This window comes from Rissa tridactyla, chromosome 4 (assembly GCF_028500815.1).
Source record: "Rissa tridactyla isolate bRisTri1 chromosome 4, bRisTri1.patW.cur.20221130, whole genome shotgun sequence".
Lineage (NCBI taxonomy): Eukaryota > Metazoa > Chordata > Aves > Charadriiformes > Laridae > Rissa > Rissa tridactyla.
In genome coordinates, this window is record NC_071469.1 from 10,594,965 (window position 1) to 10,619,198 (window position 24,234).

General features: G+C 38.0%; 1 protein-coding gene and 1 long non-coding RNA gene across 4 annotated transcripts in view; one reads left to right on the forward strand and one right to left on the reverse strand.

Moving 5' to 3' along the window:
• SYT9 (synaptotagmin 9) overlaps positions 1–13,171 on the forward strand; it is a 68,753-nt gene extending 55,582 nt beyond the window's left edge. Inside the window, exons 4-8 of one of the 3 annotated variants that reach the window (XM_054198236.1) lie at positions 6,606–6,726; positions 7,785–7,956; positions 8,599–8,728; positions 9,306–9,462; positions 10,533–13,171. In XM_054198236.1, coding sequence (XP_054054211.1) covers positions 6,606–6,726; positions 7,785–7,956; positions 8,599–8,728; positions 9,306–9,413 — 531 coding nt within the window. In that variant the 3' untranslated portion in view covers positions 9,414–9,462; positions 10,533–13,171. Of the gene's footprint in view, positions 1–6,605; positions 6,727–7,784; positions 7,957–8,598; positions 8,729–9,305; positions 9,463–10,532 lie in introns of those variants that run through there. The other 2 variants (XM_054198237.1, XM_054198238.1) reach the window with 2 other exon arrangements.
• LOC128908307 (uncharacterized) overlaps positions 1–24,234 on the reverse strand; it is a 139,213-nt gene that overhangs the window by 29,516 nt on the left and 85,463 nt on the right. Inside the window, exon 4 of the long non-coding RNA XR_008465900.1 lies at positions 22,346–22,415. This is a non-coding gene — a long non-coding RNA (uncharacterized LOC128908307). The remainder of the gene's footprint in view (positions 1–22,345; positions 22,416–24,234) is intronic.

The window sequence follows — 24,234 nt, forward strand, 5'->3', positions numbered from 1 at the left end:
TCACATACCTAGCTCTAAAATCTTCTTTACTTATTTGCTTTCATTTTTTAAGAAAATCATTAATAAAAGACAATGAAATGCAAAAAATGGAATCACACTGAGAAAATAATACAATTCGCAAATTAACTTAAAACATGAAATATAGCCTGACATTGACATATTGAAAGAATAATTGTAAAAGATAGGCCATTCCCATTTTCCACAAACTTTACTCAATCATATCTCTGTAGATATAGTTTGATCGAGGCATTAATAAATGCTTACTTTACTGGAGTTCATTTCTTTGATTTAAGATGTCATGAAAATAGGATTTTCCAGTCATATCTTCTCTGTTCATCTTAAAATGTGTAATGAAAAAGCAGCTGGCACTCTTCTAGTCACGTGCAAATACAATTAAAATCAAACATTTCCAAAGAGTTTTTCTCAACACACATTTCTCATACATATAATTCAAAATAATTCTATGATGAAAAAATCAAAAATGTAGAGCTAACTTCATGAATTTTTCATGTTAGATACTTTAGATTTACAATCCTTCTCAAACAGATTAGAGTCACAAATTTGTTTAGTATGGTATTTGCTTAATAGTTGTGCCCTGGACATGCACCAAAACTGAATTAATATCACAGCTCACTCAAATCTGAATCCAGACTTCTCAACACAGATGAACAATTTAATAAATGTATATCCCAAAAGGCAGATAACACTTCTTAAAGTATTTTTAATTCAGTTAGGCTTAACACATATACCTACTATACTTAAATTATCCTCATCTTAGCAGAGTGTAGCTCCTCTAAAATTCACATTACCAAATATTATAGTGATGTACAGTAAAATTTGTCTTGCATTACAGAAGTATAATTCCATTAATTCCAGTGAAGATTATAAAATAACTAGGAAGATTTTTTTTGTTGTTTAAAACACAACTAATGCTCCTCAGCCAGGAGGAATAAAAAAAGAACTAATTTAATTAAATACTGATAATCAATCTTTTCTGTGCTTCAGAAGCTCAAATTAAATCATCTCATTTCTTGAAACCTCTGTTATTTTTCTCTTTTCCAATGACCTTTTCAGAGACGTGCTAAAGGAGGTAGCATGTAAAGTTACTATTGCCTGAGCTGTACAGTTCTGACATAGCAGTAAGTATTTATAAAATCTCTAAAGTCACTAGTGCCTTGAAAACCGCTTTCAACTGTTAGCAACTTTAAAAGAAATAAGCAAGGGCATCACTGCCTCTAAGTGCTCCCATTAATGGTAAGTTGATGAGATGCATAAAAATACATCTGATCATCTCACAATCCATAATAACATGATTTTTGCAGCATACAAGAAAAGTAAAAAAAATAGTGTCTGTCTTTTTATGGATAGGGAACTGAGGAAGCTGGCATGATTGAGACATATGCTTTAATTAGAGCGGCACAGGCACTGTGTGATGGCAAGTCTATCATAGCTTGTCTGCGCCAGAAACACAAAACATAAGTTTCTAAAGAAATGGGCTCAAAACTTATGATTGTCTAACTCAAGGACAGCATATCTTCTTCTTGACCACAGGCAAAAGCAGAAGTTGTAACTTATAATTTGTCTTGTTTTCTTCTGTCCCTTGCTGCCTGTTTTGCATGATTTTACATACCCATTCTCTGCACCCAAATGTACTTGAGGGAGAGGAGAAATGTGATGCCAAATGTCACCTCCATTTCTCAGAAACTCCCTAACAACCAGGTAACTTCCAGGTTTTGCTGGGAAGGTTTGATCCAGCCTGAGCTTCTTGATGCAGCCTCCAAGGAATCAAAGGTGAAGCCATTTAAGGGCCCATCGTCGCAGTCTTTAGGATTACACATCTCCCTGTTTAATATGCCGAGTTATACTCACCTAAGCTCCAGCATGGGGCTGTTGACACGGTACTAGGGAGCGATTTATCCTGCAGGGTAATGTCTAATGAAATTAATAATTTTAAATTCTATAAATACCGTGTGACTATAGACTAACAAGTTATTAACATTATTATTGGAATTCAGCATTTTAAAAGATATATTACGAGTGTGTTAGTTTTACAGGGGGGAAACAAGATATGTTTTCTGGGAAAAGCAGGAACAATAAACCTTTCAGTAGAAGCCACTGAAAATTGTTCAAATAATATGTTTTTATGATATATCGAGTATTTCCACCAGAAATGGAACAAGGAGGCAGCATAATGTAAGGGAGGTCGTATCTCCACAGTCTTAACAACAATTAAAGGGCCTTATTTATCCTGAGGTTCCAGCAAGGGATTCATTCCCTTTGTGAACATACATTTTTCAGGCAAACCTTGTGATTTGCACCTCTGGTTTGACCTCTCCAGCTGACTGCTTACCCAGTACTGAATACATCTAACTATCCCAGGTAACACTAGGCAGTTTTTTAAGGAAGAAACTTCACGCCTTTGCCCTGTTGAATAAAGGACTGCATTAACAGAACAAGGACTCGGAGACGAATCTAGGCGGGTTTATCAGAAACCAACATCAGACGGGTTGCGCCGGTCACTTTATGGCACAGCTCACAACATCAAGGCACTCAGCCATCACCCCAAACCTGAAGCTGAAGCCCGCAGCACTGGAAAAGCAAAGCAGACACCAATCTTGTTCTAGCTTTTTTAGAATACCAGCATGAGCAGGTTATAGATTAAAAATGGAGACAGTGCTTTCTTCCTCTGATTGTGGACAGTTTTTGAGGACAATGGGAGAGGAGCTTGGACATTAGGTATGTTTATCACAGCATATTTATTTGGTTCTTACAATATCCTTCCTGCTGAACAGGACCAAAATAAAAATAATATAGGCCATACTCAAGTAAACTATTATTGTAATTTGATTATCTGTTAAATGTTTTCTTTGAAGTTAATACTATTCACCAGCCTTTTGGTCTGGTTATATTCGGGCTGTCCTGATTGCACTGTAACAAGCACAGTATGATATTACTACCACACTTCTTAGACACAAATTCGGAATGCACAAAATGCATGACTTGATAACCTACAATATTATGAAATCTTTTCCTAAGCAGGAATTTTCAAATGTCTCTGGCAGTGTAATATTTATATCACCACATTTTGTCAAGCATACATAGTAACAGATAAGTACTCAATGCAAACAGAAGTGTAATCCTTGCAGAAGATCCTACCCTCTATGCTTGTTAATTCTGTTTCTTAAAGCTATTTTTTGATAATACAGTACACCTTTAGTGACAATCCATGGCTTAAGCCATGCGGCTCAATGATTTTAAACTAGTGAAGATGTGCAATAATCATCTCTGTTCTCTGTTACATAGACCTTGGTTCTGTTAAAAAAACAAATTTATAGTAAGGACTTGTGATTGCTGGATGTAACGGTGATACCTGTGACACCACCGATCTCCGGTCAGGGCATGTCCTATTCCACTGCAGTTACCCAGACAGATGAACACGCACGCGCCAATTCTGTGGTGCAGTCATGGTTTATGGTACTCTTTGAAGAACATTTCCTAATTCAGTTGAACCTTGAAGGTCCAATAGCAAATTTTACAATATTTGGAACAGTTAAAAATGTTGCCCTTCAATTACAGAAAATGGGGGTGAACAAAGTGGAATAGCCAGGGCACTGGGAAAGGCTCACTTTGTTAGAAAATCTATCTTTCCAAAATTAAGAAAACATTGACAAATAATCAGTATTATGGAGTAGTAGTTAATTCCCTGCAAATCAAAACAAAAGTGTAAGAAGACAGGGCTTCTTTTTCAGACTCGGAGAAGGATCTGCATGCCAAAAAATATGTTTCTCTCCTGCTGCTGCCTGCAAGTTTTCCTTCAATTACATTCTCAGACTGCTACGGTTAGATTAGTACTAGCATTGGCTTTTGAACAGACCGAATCTCACAGTCATCTGTGATCTATTGCTCTAATACCTACAAATTCTAGAACTGGAAAAGACTGAAGAAATTATAGGTTCTGTTTTGGTTTAACAGTGTTTTTCCTGTATAATGCCCAGTGCAAGTTTTGAAAAAGCATTTACGAAGTATTATTGTCATTGCAGAATTTGCTAATAAAAACATCACAGCGTGGATGATGGTTGCTTTTCAAGCGTAAGGCAAAGCTTGTGGATAAGTATATTATGGCATAATTCTTAGCACTGCATTCAACACATATGATCCGTTCTTTCCTAACCAGTTCATTTATGCAGAGGGTTAACATTTTTCTTGGAAATCGTGTCTAAAACAATTGTATCGTAATTCATTTACCTATTAACTTCTTGATAAGACGCGATAAAAGGTTTTAAAATGTTAATTCAGGATGATCAAGTCTGGAATGGAAACTCTTGTATTTGGTAGTAACAGTAAAGTATTTACAGTACTCACATAATGAATTACCTAGTCACCATGTGGAGCACTGGGGTGAATACAGAATGCCTTTGCCATGGTTGATAATATCGAAGAATACCAAGATACACAGTTAAAACAACAGATGCCTGATGGGCTTCTTTATCATCAGGGAAAACCTGAGTGATCCAACAATGCTATCTTCTCCTAAAAAATTTGTGACCAATTAATGAAAGATAACCTCTCAATCAAATTTTCCGGAGCGACAAATTCCCCAAATTGCCAAAAGGTGGCTTCATTCAATAATTTCTTTAAATGGCTTACAAAATTTTGCTCCTCTCAGAGTTGCAGCATGAGAGAGAATTCCACAGCTACAAATCTCAGCACCTCAAAGCTGGAGAAGTACACTTAAATTCTGGCAGTTGTTCTTCCTCACTATGGGAAGGATAAGTAAAATCTTTGCTTCCTGTTCCCCAGGTTATAGGTATCAAGCTCCAGCTGACCACTGGGAAAATTTCAGAGATCAATTATTCCTCCTTTTATGTTAAGTACAGGTGTTAGCCAAGTGAAATTTCTCCTGGATGTCCTGACATCACTTTAGCCTGTAGGACTTCCTACAGCATCACCTTCTCAAACAGCACTTTGATCCACGGTCAAAGTGAGTCAGTGACAGAGTTTGTTGCAGCAGGTCTGCTTCCAAGTATGAGCCATCAAGAGGTACTAAACAGCGTGAGTCATATCAGCTTGATATTGTTACAACCTTTATTAGCTTTACAGCTACCATGAAACACTGATCTTTAGGATGGAAGAGACGATAGTTGATGAAGTCAAGTCAGGGTTTTAAAAGCTAGTTACTACTGACAAAGGGCCCATAATATCATCTTTTTCCTTCTTTGACAGCATCTCTCTCCAATAACAGCCCAAGGAAAGGACCTATTTCTGAAGGAACACACATGATTTTCTTTTTCCCTTGCATAAGCTGACCACTATAGTGAGGATGCCTCTGTTGAGCAAGGGGTTGGATCAAGTGACCTCTAGAAATCCCTTCCGACAAGACATTTTTCTACAACTCTGTGACAGCAGTATTTTCTGTCCTGCATGTCTCCCCTGCTAACTGATGAAGCTACGTGAAGTGGCTGCGTAGGCTCTGGGCATTGGTCTGTACAGCAACTAGCTCAGAGACAAACACTAACCTGTTAGGTGCTGCTTCGAGGTTATTTTCACTCACCTTATATGTCATCCACGACCCTTCATTTTTTGGTGACTGACACAGAAGGAGCTAACCTGGGAAGGCAGGGAAGGTATTGCTCAAAGCTAAGTAGGCAAGATACACATATTCCACAATAGCTGTATTTTCCTTCCTGTAAAACCTAGAATGTAGCTTTGAATTTGCTGGACAGGATAACTTTTTTCAGTCAAGAATGAAATATTAGGTCACAGGAAAAAGGTCTATGAAAGTATCAGTTCACTGCTCAGTTAAAAAAAATGCCAGTCAAATCCCAGAAAGCATTTAATACAATCCTTTATTCACTATATTTTTTATAAAAGAGTTTCATTTTTTCCTTTAAAAAAGGAAACAAACAAGAGAGATGCTTTGTAACTGCAAACAGTGGTTGCTCATTTTCTGCTACTTTTCTGAAACCCTGATGCCACTGACACAAGAAAGGGTTGCAAATCATTCTATCAATGAAACGGGTGGATAAGATTACTTGAGGGAGCTTGTCTGTAGAAAGCGCAGGAAGTAATGTCCTTACTCTACTTCTGGTGGAGGCTGCCCCGTTACCATAGTGACTCCACACCTATCACACCTGAGTTTACGCAAGCTTGAGAGTTCCACAAAACTTTGCCCTGCACAACCAATGTTTTTTTTCTGTTTACCTCTCTATGGGTATCCCTTTGCAGACCAGAAGGAAAAGCACAGCGATCTGTTGCAGCTTGTCAATGATACATGCAAATCACTGCCAACCATAAAATAGAACAAAGGTATTCTGCTGCCTTATGCTGTACCTCATCACTGAAATGTGTTTAATCTCCAATGACTCAGTGCTAGGAACTATAACCACATTTACACTTGATAAATTTGGTGGTCTAGCAACAAAAGTAGCAACCTGAACCTTGTAGTCAGATGGGTGTCTGTTTTTTCAGATATTTTTCAGAATGAGAATTCAGCTTTTGCTTGCATAACTATAGATTCCCTAAGGTATATTTTATCTTTAGCTCCTGTTATGGGTTTGGGAAAATTGTTATTATTGCTTCATATTATCTGCCTTTCCTTGTAACAGGATAACGTGGATCTCGGTGACCTGATGTTTTCACTCTGCTACCTTCCAACAGCTGGTAGACTAACTATTACAATAATAAAGGCAAGAAATTTAAAGGCAATGGATATCACAGGAGCATCAGGTAGGAATGAATTTAATGCTTAATGTGGATTTCTGTCCCATTTCCCTCCTGAGACACAGAATCCAGCACTGTCAAATCCCAGAATGATTTTTGGGAGGAGAGTTCTTACGCTGCAAGCTCTTGAGTTACTTGAGTACAGGGGTTTCAAAGAAATAAATAACATATTTTAGTTTGTTCAGTTGCAACCAATAGTTTAAAATAAACTGCCTTAAAAAGACTGCAAGATTATTATTTCTAAAGTGACTGTGATTCAGAATAGCACAAATTGGCCAAACTGCATTCAAAACACTGGGAATTTGTTTGTACAGCAGACTATTTGTTAACGGCTATGGCACAGAGGCAGACTGACCCTCTCTGACAGTCTCCAAGAGCCACTGAGCCAATTCTGCTGTTGTTGGCATATGGACAAAACAGTAATCATCCCAGACTTCTTTCAGCAACCCTTTCAAAATTTCATGATGAAAACCAGAAATTAATTTAAATAAGAATTCATAGATGATTTTTAAATACTAGCAGGGAGTTGTAGAGCTCCCAGAAAGGAGTTAAAAGAAAAAGCTTTTTTTTACTACAATCAGGAGTTCAAAAATAATTATAATACTCTTGAGAAATATAAGCCACTAATTGTTACATTTTGAATTATATTTAACCATACATTAGTAAGTCCCACTCTGTAAAATATTGTCATCTTCTGTCTGTCCTACAAATCTGTACAAGTAATTAGGCTGTTATAAATAGGTTGATACACAGGCTGTTGTATAAACAGTCATGTACAACATGGTTCAGTGGGTATTTTAATACCCTTTGAGAAGTTGGTACACAACAAGGAGCTTCTTGAACCTAAATTGTTCATTATAAGCAGTCAACCAGGTAAAGCTTTCAAAGCTCCACTGCCTCCCAGGCATGCCACGGTAATAAAGAAGCTCAAATTCCAGTCAGGTCCAGGTGACTAATTCTGCAAGCAGGTATGGGCATACAAGAAGGCTGCTCCTTTCACTTTCCATCTATGTTTGCTTAGAAACAACAAAAGAAAACCAACGTTGTTCTTATGATTTACACAGATCCCTACGTGAAGGTTTCTTTAATGTGTGAAGGAAGGCGACTAAAGAAAAGAAAAACTTCCACCAAGAGGAATACCCTTAATCCCGTTTACAATGAAGCCATAGTCTTTGACGTCCCTCCAGAAAACATTGACCAAATTAACTTGTCGATAGCTGTTATGGATTACGACCGGTGAGATACCTGTAGCTGTAAAATAACATCATCTATTGGCTTATAAAATCGTGCACAGTAGATTCGCATCCAGAAACAAAGTTATTATTTTTTCCCAATAAATGGGAAATTAATGTCATGTTGACTTTGGTAGAAGACTAAACTTTCTTGTACTGCCAGGCAGAATTTCCTTTCTAAATTATAAAATACAGCCTTGCATCCATAACTGACATAACTAAGCTGCATATATGTTTACCGGAACTGAAATAATTGAACATATAATGAGACAGTCCACACGCTGATGTTCTGTTTGTGCACAATTACGCTAACCTCTGAGACACACACCTCCATTTCTGAAATTGCTGCCTAGAGTTTACTTGTATTTGCAACTAGTTACAGAACATAGGCGAAGAACATTTTACATTCTTCATGCAAAAATAAGATACAAATGCACACAGACACCTAGGGTATGCTATAATGGGGAAAATATTAAATTTTTCTGGTAAATGGGAAGAGCAAACCTACGTATTTTATAGTTTATTACATTTTTCAGGCACAAATTAATTCTAAAAATCCATGATTAATGTTTCTAATGAAATATGTAAATGGTATGGTTCTAAAAGTAAAATTTTAAGAAAAAAATATTATGGAACATTTTCACAGTGTAGGTCACAATGAGGTCATTGGAGTATGTCAAGTAGGCAACGATGCAGAAAGTCTAGGTCGCGACCACTGGAACGAAATGCTCTCATACCCTCGGAAACCCATTGCTCACTGGCATCCTCTTGCAGAGGTAAGACTTTTATTTCTTGCTTCCCCATTACTATAATTGTGCATATTCTTCCACATGGCATTAGAATTTGGATAAAATTTCATGAGCAAAGCCAAGATCCACATGCATGCACTAAATCCCAGAAAAGGGCTCAGAAACACCGATACTAAAAGTCGAACATAACACGCAAGTTAAGTCTGCTCCTTTCAATTTTAGGGGGACAGAAAGTAATTAATGTCTTTAATATATATGTGAAAACACCAAACATTATACGCTGGATTAAGGGTTTGGTTTTGTTTTTTAAAAAAGATCTTGGGTAACTTTCACTGATAATGGATATAAAGAAATGAACCTTGTTTACAGAACAACCAAGACCTATTTTTTTTAATATATATAACAACCTAATTTGACTTTTTCTCTTGTAAGAATATATCATCCATGCCACTAGCACATCTCAAGGGATGCCTAACTGCACTGAAAAAAGAATGTTTAAGTGTCTCTGGAGGTTTGAGGCGTTGATAAGAAGCCACTCAATCAGAAAAGCTTTTCAAGGTTCCTATGTTTTTTTGTTTTGTTTTGTTTTGTTTTTTGTCTTTAGGGCCCTATTCAGCAGAAATGTTATGCAGGTCTTCTGCGCTTGGATGGCTGCCGAAGAGGCTTCCTCACCCTTTTAACCTATTCAGCAGAAATTTGGCATTCCTGTTGAACTCTTTCTTAGCCATATCCTCAGGGGCTATTCCACAGAGTCCAGTGGGGTAAAGATGTCCTTTTAATCCCTCTGTCTAATCCTCTCCCCAGTACAGGGAATGCTAATCCTGATTCATGAGACATAAAAATTCATCAAAGATCTAACTAAATTGCTTCCTAAGAGTTACTATGATTTACTTTTATTGTTGCTATCACTGGCTAAACTCAGGCAGTAATCCCAGCCAAAAGAAACTATTATGTTTATGAACAACCACGATGTTACCCCCAATGCTGAAAGACAGGAAAGACCATTGTGTTCATATCAAGGCACAATGAATTCCCTAATCACCTAATATATAGAGAGACATGCAGTTCACAGCCTCTTTGCCTACACTTTACGCATCAGAGCGCAGCCGTGTTACTAGAACGCAACTGAGGACTGTACCTGCTTGGGTGTAAGCAGTAACACCAGGCAGTTCCATACGTAATTGTCAGGCAATAGGAAGATGCTACAAAACGGCAAAAATACCACAGTCTTGCCCTGTCTCCATAAGCGAGTACATTTACTGGTGCTCGGGCGCCGCAGCAGCACGGTTTCAGCAGGGAGACCTTTGAGTGCTCACAGGCTCAGTTGCAGCGGGAACGCACCGTGCCTTTTCAGAGCATGGGTGCTGCCAACACACAAGTATGCCGTGAAAGAAGATCGAGAAAAGTGGGGGACATCTGCTTGTATGTTTGTGCCCTCGATGGCAAGCTAGCTAAGTGCCACACTTGAAATGCCTACCTGGGCATTTGGGAGCTGGGTTTAGGAAACATATCGCCAAGCTCTCAGCGGTAGCCAAGCACTGATAGGAATGGCTTGACAAAGCACGTGAGGAGTAGTGTAATGGTTACTGTTTCCCAGAATACGAGAAGTGTCTCTTAGCAGAAGTTGTCTACATCCTTATATCCAACCTGTCTTCCCTCTTTGATAAATTTTATTGCAGCCAGAGCCCACAATTAGGTTTTGACAGCTCTTCCCTTTTTACAGGCATCCTGTTCTTTTCATACATGCCTGGCTAACTTCTTTAGATTTCATTACTGCGGATTGCTTTTCATGTCACTGAGCTAAACAGAGACATATTTTTTTCCTTCCCAGGAATCAAGTGGGGGAGGGTGTCCAGCGCATCCAGGCTGTGCAGAGAAATATATACACAGCATATCATTTTGGTTCCTGAATCAGGATTAGACTCAGCGAGAGCTTCTGGAACCTCTGTGGCCACAGCCATAGGACCCTGAATATTTGCTGAATAGGACCCTCAGTCTTCTACTGTGTGAAGAGCTACTGGTTTCAAATAGCGTAATGTTATCCACTTGTAGCATTAATTCTCCAGCTGACACTATTGCTACTGGTAGATTATTTGTATGGTCGCAAGCATTACCCAAATTTAAGTCATAATTTCTGCTCCATAGAATAACCCAGGTTTTACAAGAAACATGATAGCAATGAAACCCAACAAATATTGGAAGCAGCAACAAATATGGTTCTTGTATTTGCAAAAAAGGTGCAGTACTGTGAATGGATAGCTTTCTAAATCTTTTTTTTCAAGAACGATTGTCATCAGACATTTATTTTTTGATGACAAGTTGTGTCCTCAGTCTCAGTTGATGCCTCCTTTCACCTTACATGAAAACAAATTAATGTGGTTCTTTGCAGCAATCCTTCAAATGTGAAAAACTAAAAAAAAAAAGTTCTGTTGGGTGGGAACAAGATACATATGGTATTTGTAATGACAGTATGTTCTTTTAGAAAGAAGATAACCATCTGTATAACGTGGAGGCTGTTAGTCCTCAACCTTTGTAAATGATTTTCCGGTCAATGTTTCTTAGTTGTGTCCGTGACACTGCAAAAAGTTGGAAGCATCTGACAGATGGCTATGCTCTACCATACAAACACACACATGTGCGTGCATGTGCACACACACACACAATGTCATTTTAAAATGCTGTTCCAAATATATAGTGCCTGCGAAGACTTTCTTTATTATTTGTAGTAGAATTAACAGGGCTATTTTACATGACGGTATATTGTAAATGCTGACAAATTCTGACCATTAAAAAAAAACTATCAAAGCACTGAATTCTTTCATACGATAAAGTTTATGTCCTGGAACAAGAGCTCCTGGGATAAAATTTTGCCACTTATTTAGCCATGCATGGAGTTCTCTCTTCCTTCAAACTTTTCTAGAGAGAATTTGATTCAAGTTTTTACACCGGGATTTTTATTTTAAAAAATACAAACGCAAAGTATGGGTATTTTATACAATCTAGTTGCCTGCAACTTACAGATGGGGAGCCCTGGTCTTTATACATAGTTCAGATAAGTTTATGTGCAGACGCATTGCTTTATGTCTTGTATATGTTGACACAAATATGCATGCACAGATTGAAGGAAATATTTGAAATTCTGATCCAAAATCTGAAAAATTAGTTTTATAACCTATCAATTGAGGATATTCCAGAAAATCAGAATTGCTAGTGGGTAAAGCGCAGCTTGGCACTTGCAGGAAATCTTGGATCTGTTGTAAATGTGTGCTGCAGCTATAAAGTAGAAGTCCTGTAAGTACAGCGGTTTTCAAAAATCTCATGCCATGCTATGGAGAATGTAGCTACCGCAAACAAGGATGTCCCTGGCAAACTACACAACTCTTCAAAACCGGCCCAAGCAAAATTTCAGATGAGTAACTGGGCATTTCCATAAGAACAAAAAACATAGATGTAAAGTTGTCCTGGCAAAACGATTTCGCTACACTTTCAACTGAAGCTTTATATCAGCAGACCAGTGATACGATATGAAGTTCATATCTGTTCATGCATGATCCTCACTTCAGGCAAAATCCTGCACTCTTTACTCAGGCCCGTCTCCTGGGAGTCAACATGGGGAGATGTGCGTAGGTAAAGAAGGAGGACCTCTTCCTTTGGAGTAGAGTTCTTTGATTTCCTGGACAAATTATCGTATATGCACCCCTGCCTGGAATGCAGAGCAGGCAGCCGCACGCTTTCCCACTGCAATGTTAGGAACAATAGCTTCTGTAAAAAGGAAAACACCTATAAACGGGCTCGTTTTGTGTCCACGGAAGAGTGCAGAAGCCTTTCTAAGATTTGTCTCTAGCAACTCAAAGGGGCATCAACTGAAAAGTTGTATCATTATAATTGCCAGTGTTTTTTTATTTTATTACCATACTCAGTTTATTTACTGCTCAAGGGTCTGGCATCAAGAGAGTGATTTTGAACAGATTTCTATTAAAAGAAAAAAAAGAAAAAAATCTCTGTACAGTGAGCATTTAAAGTGGAATCCAGCACACCTCAAAGGCTTAGGGATGAGGAAGAAAACGTAATTTTTTATTAAATTCTCCTAATTCTTGCTGACTCATGACTTGCAAACTGTTACTCAGGCTGTGGCATTACTATGTGCTTTTTACAAATATCTGCCTTATCATAGTACATGTATGGAATGATAGCTATTTTCTGTATGTGGATATTTCACCCTTCACCTTTATACTCCCCTTAAGCAACACTATTCCCTAGACCTGAAGTATTTTCATGTTAGTGTTCTGGTGGGCCGGTACACTGCTGCTGTCTTTGCACTGTAGTACAAGAATACAAGAGCACATTGGAAGGAACAGAGGATCTACTGCTACGAAACCCAGAGAAAATGATGATCCCATTACTGTTCAGTCTTTCTTTTCTGAACCATGATTCTCAGAGGTAAATTACTAGAAGGCTCACAAGAATAATTTCAAAGCTGCAACCCTCATTTGTTTTCTTATTTCCTGTGAATCCATAATTACACTGTATGACAAGTATCGTAATTCTGAAATAGAAAAGGAAATCCCTTAGAAATGCATCTCAGCAAGATTTTAATCCCACTTCACTCATTAACAATATACTATGAAACAGTGACTTTTAGTTTTCCGTAACAAGCCACCATTTCAGATGTTATTTTTTGAAAAAGCAGTGAGTCTCAATGGGAAAGCCTGCCAAGGTACTGACACGCAGGCAGAGTATAATGGGCAGTTGCGTGATATTCCCATGCCAAAATACTCACAGCACAACCCTTTTGCAGCTGAGTGCTGAAATTATTTCTTTATCTGTTTCCACTGAAATCACAAGACATTAAAAGCATTTCTGTTCTCTTTTGTTTCATTTTTTTCCCCTGTAAATAATCCTAGCAGTGGACAAACACACATGCATCTCAATCCGGGGAAGAAGGGACTACCAGAACAGAAAGCAAACATGTCATATAAAAGACTCAGTGCTCAAACTGTTCCTACCAGTCAATGCACACTTCAGCTTTCCATGCCAATGGATCCGTGAAATAGCAAAGCAGTACATATGAGAAACGTGTTATATAGAGGTCCAATCTAACTACCAGTAGCGGAACTGCTGGTTCAATCCACAGTGAGACAACTGGAAAGGGCAACACAAAAGAATGAAAAATAAGAGGTTATTGTAGTCCACCCTTCTTGGCTTGAGGGGACAGTTGCTGGGGGGGTTTTTTGATTGTTTTTGTTCTTTGGGTTTTTTTGTTTGTTTTGCTTTCATTTGCGTGTTTTTAAACACCAAACATGATACGTAGCTATATTAACATGAGCACCCAAAGCCAGAGTTACAAGAGACATATTTACGTGTTTATCACTTGGCAACATTAGAGCACTGAGGGGACCTATTTGCCACTGAAAAAAAATAGCTGCAAACTCTCTTTTAGATTAAAAGTAAAAAATAAATAGGAAGAGAGAAAGAGGAATTGAAATTTGGTTGGAAAATCTGTTTGATCCAGTTAGAAATCTACCTGAAATTACTGTTAATGAGTTTTGTTTGAAAGAAAGAGTGAAAAAACCACAACTATGTGACTCGATCTGAAGTGTCATCAATTAAACGCTTTCTTCCCTTTAGAACAGTACAATGTCAAATGATTACATCTCAGTATCAAGTGAGAAAACAATGTCTTTCTTATCCACAAGGAAAAAAGCATGTAGAGAAAGTAATCCCCAATACTGTAGAATTTAATAGAAGCCCTCTGTGCTGGAAAAAATGGCAGCAGGACAGACTTTGTAACAGTGTCACCTTGAATCTTGCTGTAATTAGTGCAAGGCTTTGCTTGCAACCCTAATTCTGTTCTGAAGTGACAGCCTTACAATATGTGAGCCAAGCTGTGCAAGGTGTGAATTATCTTGTAAGGGCGCTGCACATTCAGGTCTGAGTAGTTTGAAGAGCTGCATTTACAGTTAATTTCTAACACAGTGGGTTGGGCAAGGAACTACAGGTGCAAGTTCTCCAGGGTCCTGCAGTTCTCTGAAAGGACCTCCATCTCCTTGAAGGTCCGTAAACCCAGATGGCAGTGATGGACACTATTCAGGAAAGGTACCATCAGGACATACCTCACCTGCTGACCGAACACAGCACAGATGGCACAGAGGGGAAGATGACATGAGGACTTGTAAGCACTGGGCTGTTTGTTTGTTTGTTTGTTTTGTCTGGGTTTTTTAGTTCCTCCTTCTTTTGCTCAAACGTAGACATTGTAAAACTGGAATGTTTTACTCAGTTGCATGCTGGCCAGCTGTCATTTTTAATACCCATTGCAAAGGTGCGTGAAGAGAGGTGTGTTGTTTTGGTATACTTTTGTTTTAGTAACACATGAACATTGTACTATGCTTTATTATTTCTTGTTCAAAAAATAGTCCTGGTATCTCTGTTTCATGTCTAATTTTGGAGAGTAGAGCCAGCCATACCTGTATCAAGGCTCTCTCAATTAGGTGGGCATTTGTTCGTTTAGTAGAAATAATGCATGATTCCTTTCGCAGTGATGGTTTGAGGGACAAAAAATTTCTTAATTTTATAATATGTATTACAATCTTCTAAACACAAGTAAAATGTACTGTGATTTATTTATATAAATCTAGTCTGAACAAATAAGTTTTGATCTTAATAAAAACTCTGTAAGAAATTGTGGAATTGTAATTTATTACTATTTTGTATTTTATATATTAAATTTCAGTTCATTATTCAGAAAGACAGCAAACACTCTGGAAATGTTTTAACTCAGTTTTTCTCCATAGATGATGTGTTTTGATAAAATAAATGAAACCAGAGAGACAAAGCTGTTAACATGACAGTTACTTTACAGCACTCAAACATAATTTGGGGGTTTGGATACTGAAACCTCCTCTTATTTCATCCCATGGCCACAATCATCACTACAGAAAGATTTTTAGATATCAAATATGAATCTCACATATACTAAGAAGAAAATCAAGAAGCTACAGAAGTGCTTCTACCAAGTGACAGTGTGTTAAATTACCAAAATTAGTATTTAGCATGGCAGACTCACAAAATTAGTGATCCTCCTGTCAACACCTGACATGCAGCTCACAGTTCCCAGGGGTCCCCTGACAGAACCCAGAAACAAATGGAAAAGAGAACACAATGGGAAAATGACCACACAAACTGCACCTAAAAATGCAATATTCTTGTCTTTTTTTCATGTCTTTTTTCACACCAACTGAAATGACCTATCCATCAGCAGGGGTTCTACATGTGCATGACATCTAATTAAGGGTTTCTCTGTCTCTTTAGGGATAAGCTCAGTCACTTCTCATTTGGAAGATCTGGCCTACCTGCACATAGTGCATGAATAAAGGGCCTCTGACATACAAAATGTGGCACAAAACAATAATTTCATGCAAGTAAGAAAGAATTTAATATAGTTACATCTCTTCTTGGGACTATTTGATACCATAGACATATGGAAAAGAAATTAGAACAGGTCTGTAGTTTTGAAGTTGATATTATCCTTAATAGTGGTAACACCTTTAGGCCCTACATAGACTCCTGTTTTTCTGCATTACGTACGGGTGCCTGAAAAAGAACTGGTGCTCCAGACAGCTGGCATGCTAGGATAACAGGAAAGATGGAAGATTAATGAAGGACGCATGTTTAGGCATTTTTTCCCTGGCAATGAATGTAGTGCTAATTATCCCTCTCAGTCTCTTAAGCCACTATAAATTATACTACAGCAGGGGAACTTCAAAATTGTTTTTAATGTCTTTCAAAAATACTGTTTTGCATGTTTATTTCTTTGTTAAGAAACAAGCAAAAGCCTTTTCCTCTGTCAAAACAGGCCCACACATCTCTCCTTTCAAGACGCTTCTCCAGCAGAATCATTCTTTAAGCGTTTATACATAACCTACAGAATTGAAACAAAACTCCATTAAGACGGGGACAGCTGAAAGACTGATTGCAACAGCCTGTTAATAAGTTGAAGTGAAAAGCCAAAGGTTGAGAATCCTCATTGAAAAACCCTAATAAGCCTCAATAGCAAACAACCTTCGTTAGTTGCTCCCACATAATGTCCAGCCTGAGAAGCCTGGTGGTCCTGCACAGCTAATACCCAGTGAGATGAAAATTAAGAGAGATACCTTGTTAATACCAAGCTTTACTAGTAGCTGACTATGAACTTCCACAGGGGGAATGCCTAGTGAGGACATGCAATGAAGTCTAAAAAGCACCTGAAGTGACAGGAGTGCGAGTGCAGAGCAATGTCCCTGAAGAGCCGAAGACATGGGCCATTACAGTAAGAACTCAGTAACTCAGAAAGTAGGGTCAAACCTCTGCATCTAAAGACATGATCAAGTTGACAAACTCTGTGACTCCAAAAGTAACCTTTCCAGGGAAGGAAATCACGTAGTGTTTTGTACTGCAAAGTAATTCCATTCACGTCTGACAAAATTGTCACTGAAATTTGTCACGTGGACCCTAACGGAGGTTTCTAATATAAACAACATGCACATTTTTATACGGCTTGTGGTGTAAATTCTAAGCAAAATGAAAAAAAAAAGCCCTGCCTTGAAACAGAAATCAGTATATTGATTGGGGTTGAATTCTTCCCCTGCATGGCTTGTGCAAAGAGAAGGTTTCAACACTCAGAATTGAGAGCTGAAATTGTCCCTTAGGGGACAAGAACAGTCTATTTCAAGCCACTGTTTTTAACACCCTGATCAGTATTCTAATATTGCCATTTAAAAAACATCAAATAATTCACTGGCTATATTTATGCATTTATCATTTACAAATTAATTAACCACACACTTCAATCTGGTCCGCCACACCATCCAAAAGGCCATGGCTTTAGACGACTTAATAACTTGCAAATAACATTCATGGAGTTTATGTTCCAATACAAGCACAAGTAGGAAAACCTGCAAATATTCCATAACATAGGATGTGCCTGAACAGACAATCTGGTCCAAAGGGCCTAGCTAAAGCAGCTTTAATATTAGAGAATCGTTTGGAAGTGAGAGAAACGTCAATAAGCCAGCTAGGGTTAGATCCTCACTCAAAGGAAAAACTGTCAATAAAAATATCTTTGTTGGGGAAAACATTCTTAATAATAACAACAAAATTCTATACTGAACCTTTATAAAGTTCTGTAATTTTCAGTTTAGAAGGCAGAATTCTGTTTCTAGAATGTTACTATATCATTTATATCCTGGTAACTGACACAAAAACGTTCTTAAAACAATAGATTAATAGAGTTCAGCTACATTAGGACTCCAAAAACGAAATATAATTTAAAAAACATCTTTTTAAAATGCAATAGTTTTGGACCTTTTTAATGACTTTCAGGTAAGGGCTGCTGCAGAATGTCAGAACATGATAGGATAAATTGCAAGATTGAAATTTAATGAGTAATAAATAGTAATACTCCTATTAGCAATAGCCAGGCCTAAAACACTTTAGATGAATGTTGCAAAATGCAAGGTGAAAGCAAATCACAAAAGCAGTAACTACCCAGGTCTATTCCTAAAGACATCAAACATTTGTCAGTACATGTGAAGTTTGAAAAAGTACATTAATAGAATGTTTCAGGCCATAACATAGCCTGAAAAGTCAGAGCATTCTGACACTTGTCCAAAGTAATGTTCAGGAACGCAGAGAGCAAATGGACAGGCAAGAGAACTGTGTTTAGAAAAGGTGTAACTACAGGATTCAAGTGAACTGACATAATATTTATGCTATCCAACTGCCCAAATAACAATACCTTCTGTAAGTTTTTGTAAGTATTGTAAGTAACAATAAATACCTTCTGTAAGTCTTATTTAAACCAAAGGCACAGCAAACTTCCAATGTTACTGTCCTTAAGAGAAATGACCTCTAAAGAGAGGAGATTTGGATGTATCGCTCTATATTCATTTCCTTTCTCCTTTGTCACATCCTGCACCTTCTATGAACTGTTTCAAAAAGGGTAATAACATGAGACAAAGCAAAAAACCTGAAATCTCTAAATCATTATTTATTTGGGATGCTTGAGTAAAAAGCACATTTCGTGGGTAAGACAAGTCAGCAGCTCTCCAATGCGTAAGGAACGCAAAACATCATGCATTTAGTACTAATGATTGCTAGCTACTCGCAGAAGTAAAAGAATTAGCTCGTTTTCTGTTCTGCTGTCAAGATCCCATTACACATCCTTTTAGGTGTATCCTTCTGAATGACTTCTTGAAAACATGCATGGAAACAGCATACGTACAATAAGCATGCTCATATGCCATACAAAGAGAACACAAAGAGTACATCAGAGAAATAGCTGGGTACACAGTAAGCCATGGAAAACAGAACCAGGGAAATCCCAAGTCAGTCAGGTGAGTCTATTCTGCTCTAGACAAAACTATAGCTCCTGTATAATACAAGAGACATCAAACCAGCTTACAGCCACCACTGCCCTCCTCTCCTAAATAGGTTTCCTGCAGGAATATAAATATAGTATCAGACCTTTGCTCACATCTCCTATCATTTAGTCCTTTGTTTTACAAATAGAAACACATTACTATAAAAAAAATGCATCTTTGTAGTTTCATTCTACATCATTCAAAGCAGCAGATGACAATCAAGGAAGATACAGGAGTGGAAGAAAATTTTCCTATCTCCTTAGTGGCTGGCATGGTGGATTAAATTCCCCTCAATTCTTTCCCATGTAGAGCAGGCCACAGAAAAAAATAAATTTAAAGCCAATCCCACATGAGCTGATTTTATGATCAATCTCAATAGCACAGAAACAATCTGCCTTTTATGTTCATGACAAATGTCTATCGCACATTCTCAGAGAATTCTCCTACAAGACTCTCCAGAACACAGAGCTCACTTTACTTGTCCTGTACTCAAAGTAAAAGGTATAAAATGAGCTGCTGTAAAAGAAGGATGAAAGTACCTTGGTGTGTCTTCTCCATTTTATATATGGAGTGCAGGAGCACAGAGAAAATAATATTAACATATTCATTCAGGTGCCAATTCAAAAACTAAGAGTGTGGGTTTGCAATACTAAGCATCTTGGAGCAGGTTATTTCCTCAAAATAGAGTTCTAAGAAGCCCAGATGCTGTGGGAAGAGTTCAGTATCCTTCCTCTAAGGAAAGCACTCTGGACACACACACAATACAAGGCGTGGTGAATCATGAAATCTGCAACATCCATGACTTATATAGGAACTCTTTGGGAAAAGCAGGCACAAAGCACCCAAGTTAGTGCCTTCACCCAGGAGACCCTCCTTACTCTTTGGAGAATTCCCAGCCTGATATACCATAGCCTTCCTGCTGCCTCAACAAACGAGGCAGCAGTCTAATAGATAACTGATTACCACACATCCCTCATTATTCCAGAGAATGCAGTCTGCTTCAAATATGGCAGGAGCACGGGAAGCAGAGGTAGACCCTCTTCCTAAACTGCATTATGTGTCTTATCCGGACTCTCCTAACGTACTATTACAGGAACGGCTTTCACAGTGTGTTAACAAGCCTCAATTTCTATCAGGAAACAATTCACCCTGACTCTTCCAAGCCCCCGAATACCAACACACAGTGATTTTTATGCAACACAGTCTGCAAATGAAACCTGAGATTTTTGACACAGAAGATTCAACAAAAGACTTAAAATAATTCCACCTAAACCACTGTCATGCTCCATGACAGTGAACCCGCATAGAGACTATTGTAATGATATAGTACTCTTACAGCAATTCATGTATCTATGCATGATGCCACATTACCTTAAGTGACTTTAATTCATCTTTCTGCCTGAAGTGCTCCAACGGTGGTTTTGTGTTTGTTTTGAATTTCAAAATAAGTATCATGGGTGTGCTGCAGACTGTGCCTAAAATAGCATCTGGATTGTAATTACTGTCTGAGACCTAAATTACAAAAACCTGTCTCTCCATGAAAAGATATAATTATTGAAAAGATCTTGCATGCACAGTTTGTCTGCATGCTCAACCATCAATTAAATCATTACCATCTAATCCTCCTCACAAATAGAATTTCCTAAATTCCTGAACCTACAAAAATTTGTTTCCAAGTGAAAAATTACCACATTTATTGAATGACATAAGAAAAGCATACTACCACTATGGAGACCAGGGCTGCAAGCAGAGCCTTTTATCTCTTTTCTCAATGAAAGGACATTCAGTTGCCAAGTTGCTAATGGAGGGGTAAAATCAAGTGTTTTTTATCCACTGCAAGTAGGTGGGATAAAGGCCAGTTCAACTCAAACCTCTGTGCAATGCTGAGTTTTGTAGGGCGCCACACAAATCCCAGCTGCATCTGCCATCACAACTTCAGTATGGCAGCATAGCTTTTTTACTCCAGACTTTTGCCCAAACTTCCCCGTTTCTACCTTCACTAATGTCAACCTTTTCCTGCAACTAGCCACGCACATCTGACACTCATAAAACTTTTGAACCCAATTCTTCATTCTGGTATGTTTACCAAAGGAATGGTAGCAGAAACTCACATCGTCTTTGTGCTGCCCAGGGCCGTGTGTCAGACAAACACAAAGGACTGGTATATATTAGAAAAGCCTAAAAAATATGCTTGGTCTCCTCTTGATCTCCTTCCACCTACTGACACAATTTCTATGCCAAATGTGATGGCTCAAAACCAGCACAATGCCAGGGATTCTCTGCAGGGAGTTAGCGGAGAACTCAATGTTCCCTTTTGGAGAACTTGCGGAAAGAACTACCAGACTACAGTAGGTGGAGGAGACATTTATTTTTCTCTTATGGGCCTTTAAAGCCTTCACACCACTCTCAGTGCCTTGAAGCTGCTGGGAAAGATGTCCGAGACCTTTATTTTTCCAATTTTTTTCCCTTATGCTGCAATGTCTTAAATACAGATCATCTCTGACGCACAGACTTCTTTTTCTCCATCCTTTTTCTCATCCCTTTACTGATGGCCAAAGGAAGGTATATAGAAAGGGAACTATTATCCAACTTCCCCTAGTGTCATTCTATTGACTCCAATTTTGCTGCAATTAGATTGTGGCCAGAAGCCTGCCAAAAAATTTCAACTATGCAGATGTCTTATTAATTCACTTAAGATAAACGTAGCTGCTTTGTTTACTTCTCAACAGCATGAAAAAGAAAGCTTGGGCAGTCAGCCGGCGAGCTGGTCTGTGTTTTCAGATACCTAACCCGTTGTACAGCTAAGGGGAAGAATATTTATAAGTGATAACATTGTCAAAATCACTAAATTTCTGTTGTTTGTCATCTGGCAAAACTGCTTTATTGTCACAAACCTACTTCAACAGAAACCATGGACTACATAACTATCTTTGAAGAAATGTTATTCTCATCCATTTTACTACTTATGTCAAATGTTCCCCAGCAATCTGCATAGATACTTGAAAAACACACCTCTCAGCAACAGGAATGTGAAGAGAAATCTGTCATAGATTTACTTCTAAAAGCAGCAGTTAACTAATGGTCATTTACTATGTATAGCCTGGCCCATGCTAAAAAGAACCGACAATTTCATTTACAGCTGTGTCCTTGTTTAGTAAGAGAGCAAAAAGCTTCAGGACTATTTCAAACTTAACATGATCATCATTATTATTCAATGCTTATGTTCTAGTAATTTTGAAAGGCTTACCACGTTAGGTATTCCAAAAAAGCCCAACTTCTTTTCAGAGCAGTAGCTGAAGAAGCAATGCACCAAACATCTGGAAAATGAGTGAGAGAGTGAGGTTTGGATAACACAAATACAGACACTGGCTACTTACGCACACATGAAGAAAGGACTTAGACTGTAATTTTAACTTTTATGCTATGGCCAAGAACCACCTAACTCTGATGATTTTTCAGGGGACAAGAATGTGTGCCTTTTGGCCTGCACCAACAGTGGCCATTAATACTCATGAACCACGGATCTGAGATGATTAGTCCTTTTAATCTGAGTCACTCTGAGATACTCACCCAAAAGCCGATAAAGTGGCTGGGTTTATGGTTGGGGTATTTTTTTTATTTTTTTTTAAAAGGTACATCCATGGTTTGTACTATGCAAAGGTGTTTTGTTTTCTCTTTTTTTAATTTTTCCTCTAGATCTACAAATAGAAAGTTTCAGTCTGTTACAGTTCTGTTCACTTCAGGGTTTCATGTACACTCGAAGGTCACTGAAAAGCAACCCACTGAGAAGGGGTGCCCAAAGCTGGGCACTCAGAACATTGGCAGATTTTTTTCTCCACTCAATTTTTTCCAAATTTTGATGAATCTTTCTAGGATTGGCTATTGATGATAAAAGTAATAGTAGCAGTAACACTTTCAGTCTTTCAAATCTGAAGCATCTGGGTGTTCCCACAATACACGCACACACACACACGCACACACGCACACGCACACATATATATATGGCATCATTGAAGTGGACTAGCATTCTAGCAGAATGCACAAGGCACAACAACAGCAGGGACACAAAGTAATGCTCCATTTCCAGTAAGTACCAGCAATACAGAGACTTCAGGGATTTGCAATATTTCCTTTGGTCTACCTTTAACTATTAACCACAACCTTTATTTGCCAGGTAATCCTATAAACAAATTCTCTTTAATGTTATCTTTTTTAATTACATCAGTCATAAATCCATTTTCAATTTCTTGGTGTCACGAGTGATGGACATCACTACTGATCATGTAGAGGACACTGAAAAAATCAAGCCAATGAAGGTGACCCTATTCCATCATGCATCCTCATGTCATTCACCATGTCTCTGAAAAAAGCCTTGTACTACATCTTTGAAAGACAAAGACTTGAGTTTTGCTGAACTGGACGAATGAATTCCGGCATCACTTTAGACAAATGAATGCAATCTGATATGAGTATTATGTCTTCAGTCCCTGACATTTTCTTTTGCACTACGTACTCTGGGCATTCCTCTTCTGTGCCATGATTTCTGTTCTGGAAATAAAAGCTAAATTCATTTCCCTTAAGCAAATAAAATGAAAAACACAAGACATATCCTGGGAAATATGAAGAAAAGTACTGTGTAGGTCTATTTCTCATCTCCAAAATAATCTAACTTCATTCATCTTTTTACAAGTAATTTCCTCCTTTCTCTGCCTCCCTGTAACTCCTTCGGCTGTACATACTTAGAAGGTTTTCCCTGGATATGCATATTTTCCATTAAAAGAGTACTTCTCCTACAGACACGTAGAATTTATTCAAAATCTGTCCTCTCTAGCAAAATGTATTTCAAAGGATCAACCATTTTTCTTCATCTTCTCAGCAAGAAGTAATGTTACCCTTGTTCCTGCCTAGTGCATCAGAAAACGTCCCCCAGAATAACTCGTTTATAGGATGAATTTTGCATGGCTCATTCATACAAATGTGAATATTCAAACAAATTCATATGAATGTGTTTGAAGCTCTAAGCCTTAAACATAACCATGGAAATGATGATCAATGAGAGATCATTTCCAAGAGGCACAGCTACGAATTTGTTTTTAGTATTTCCTACCACTGAAACTAGATGTTATATGCAAGCCT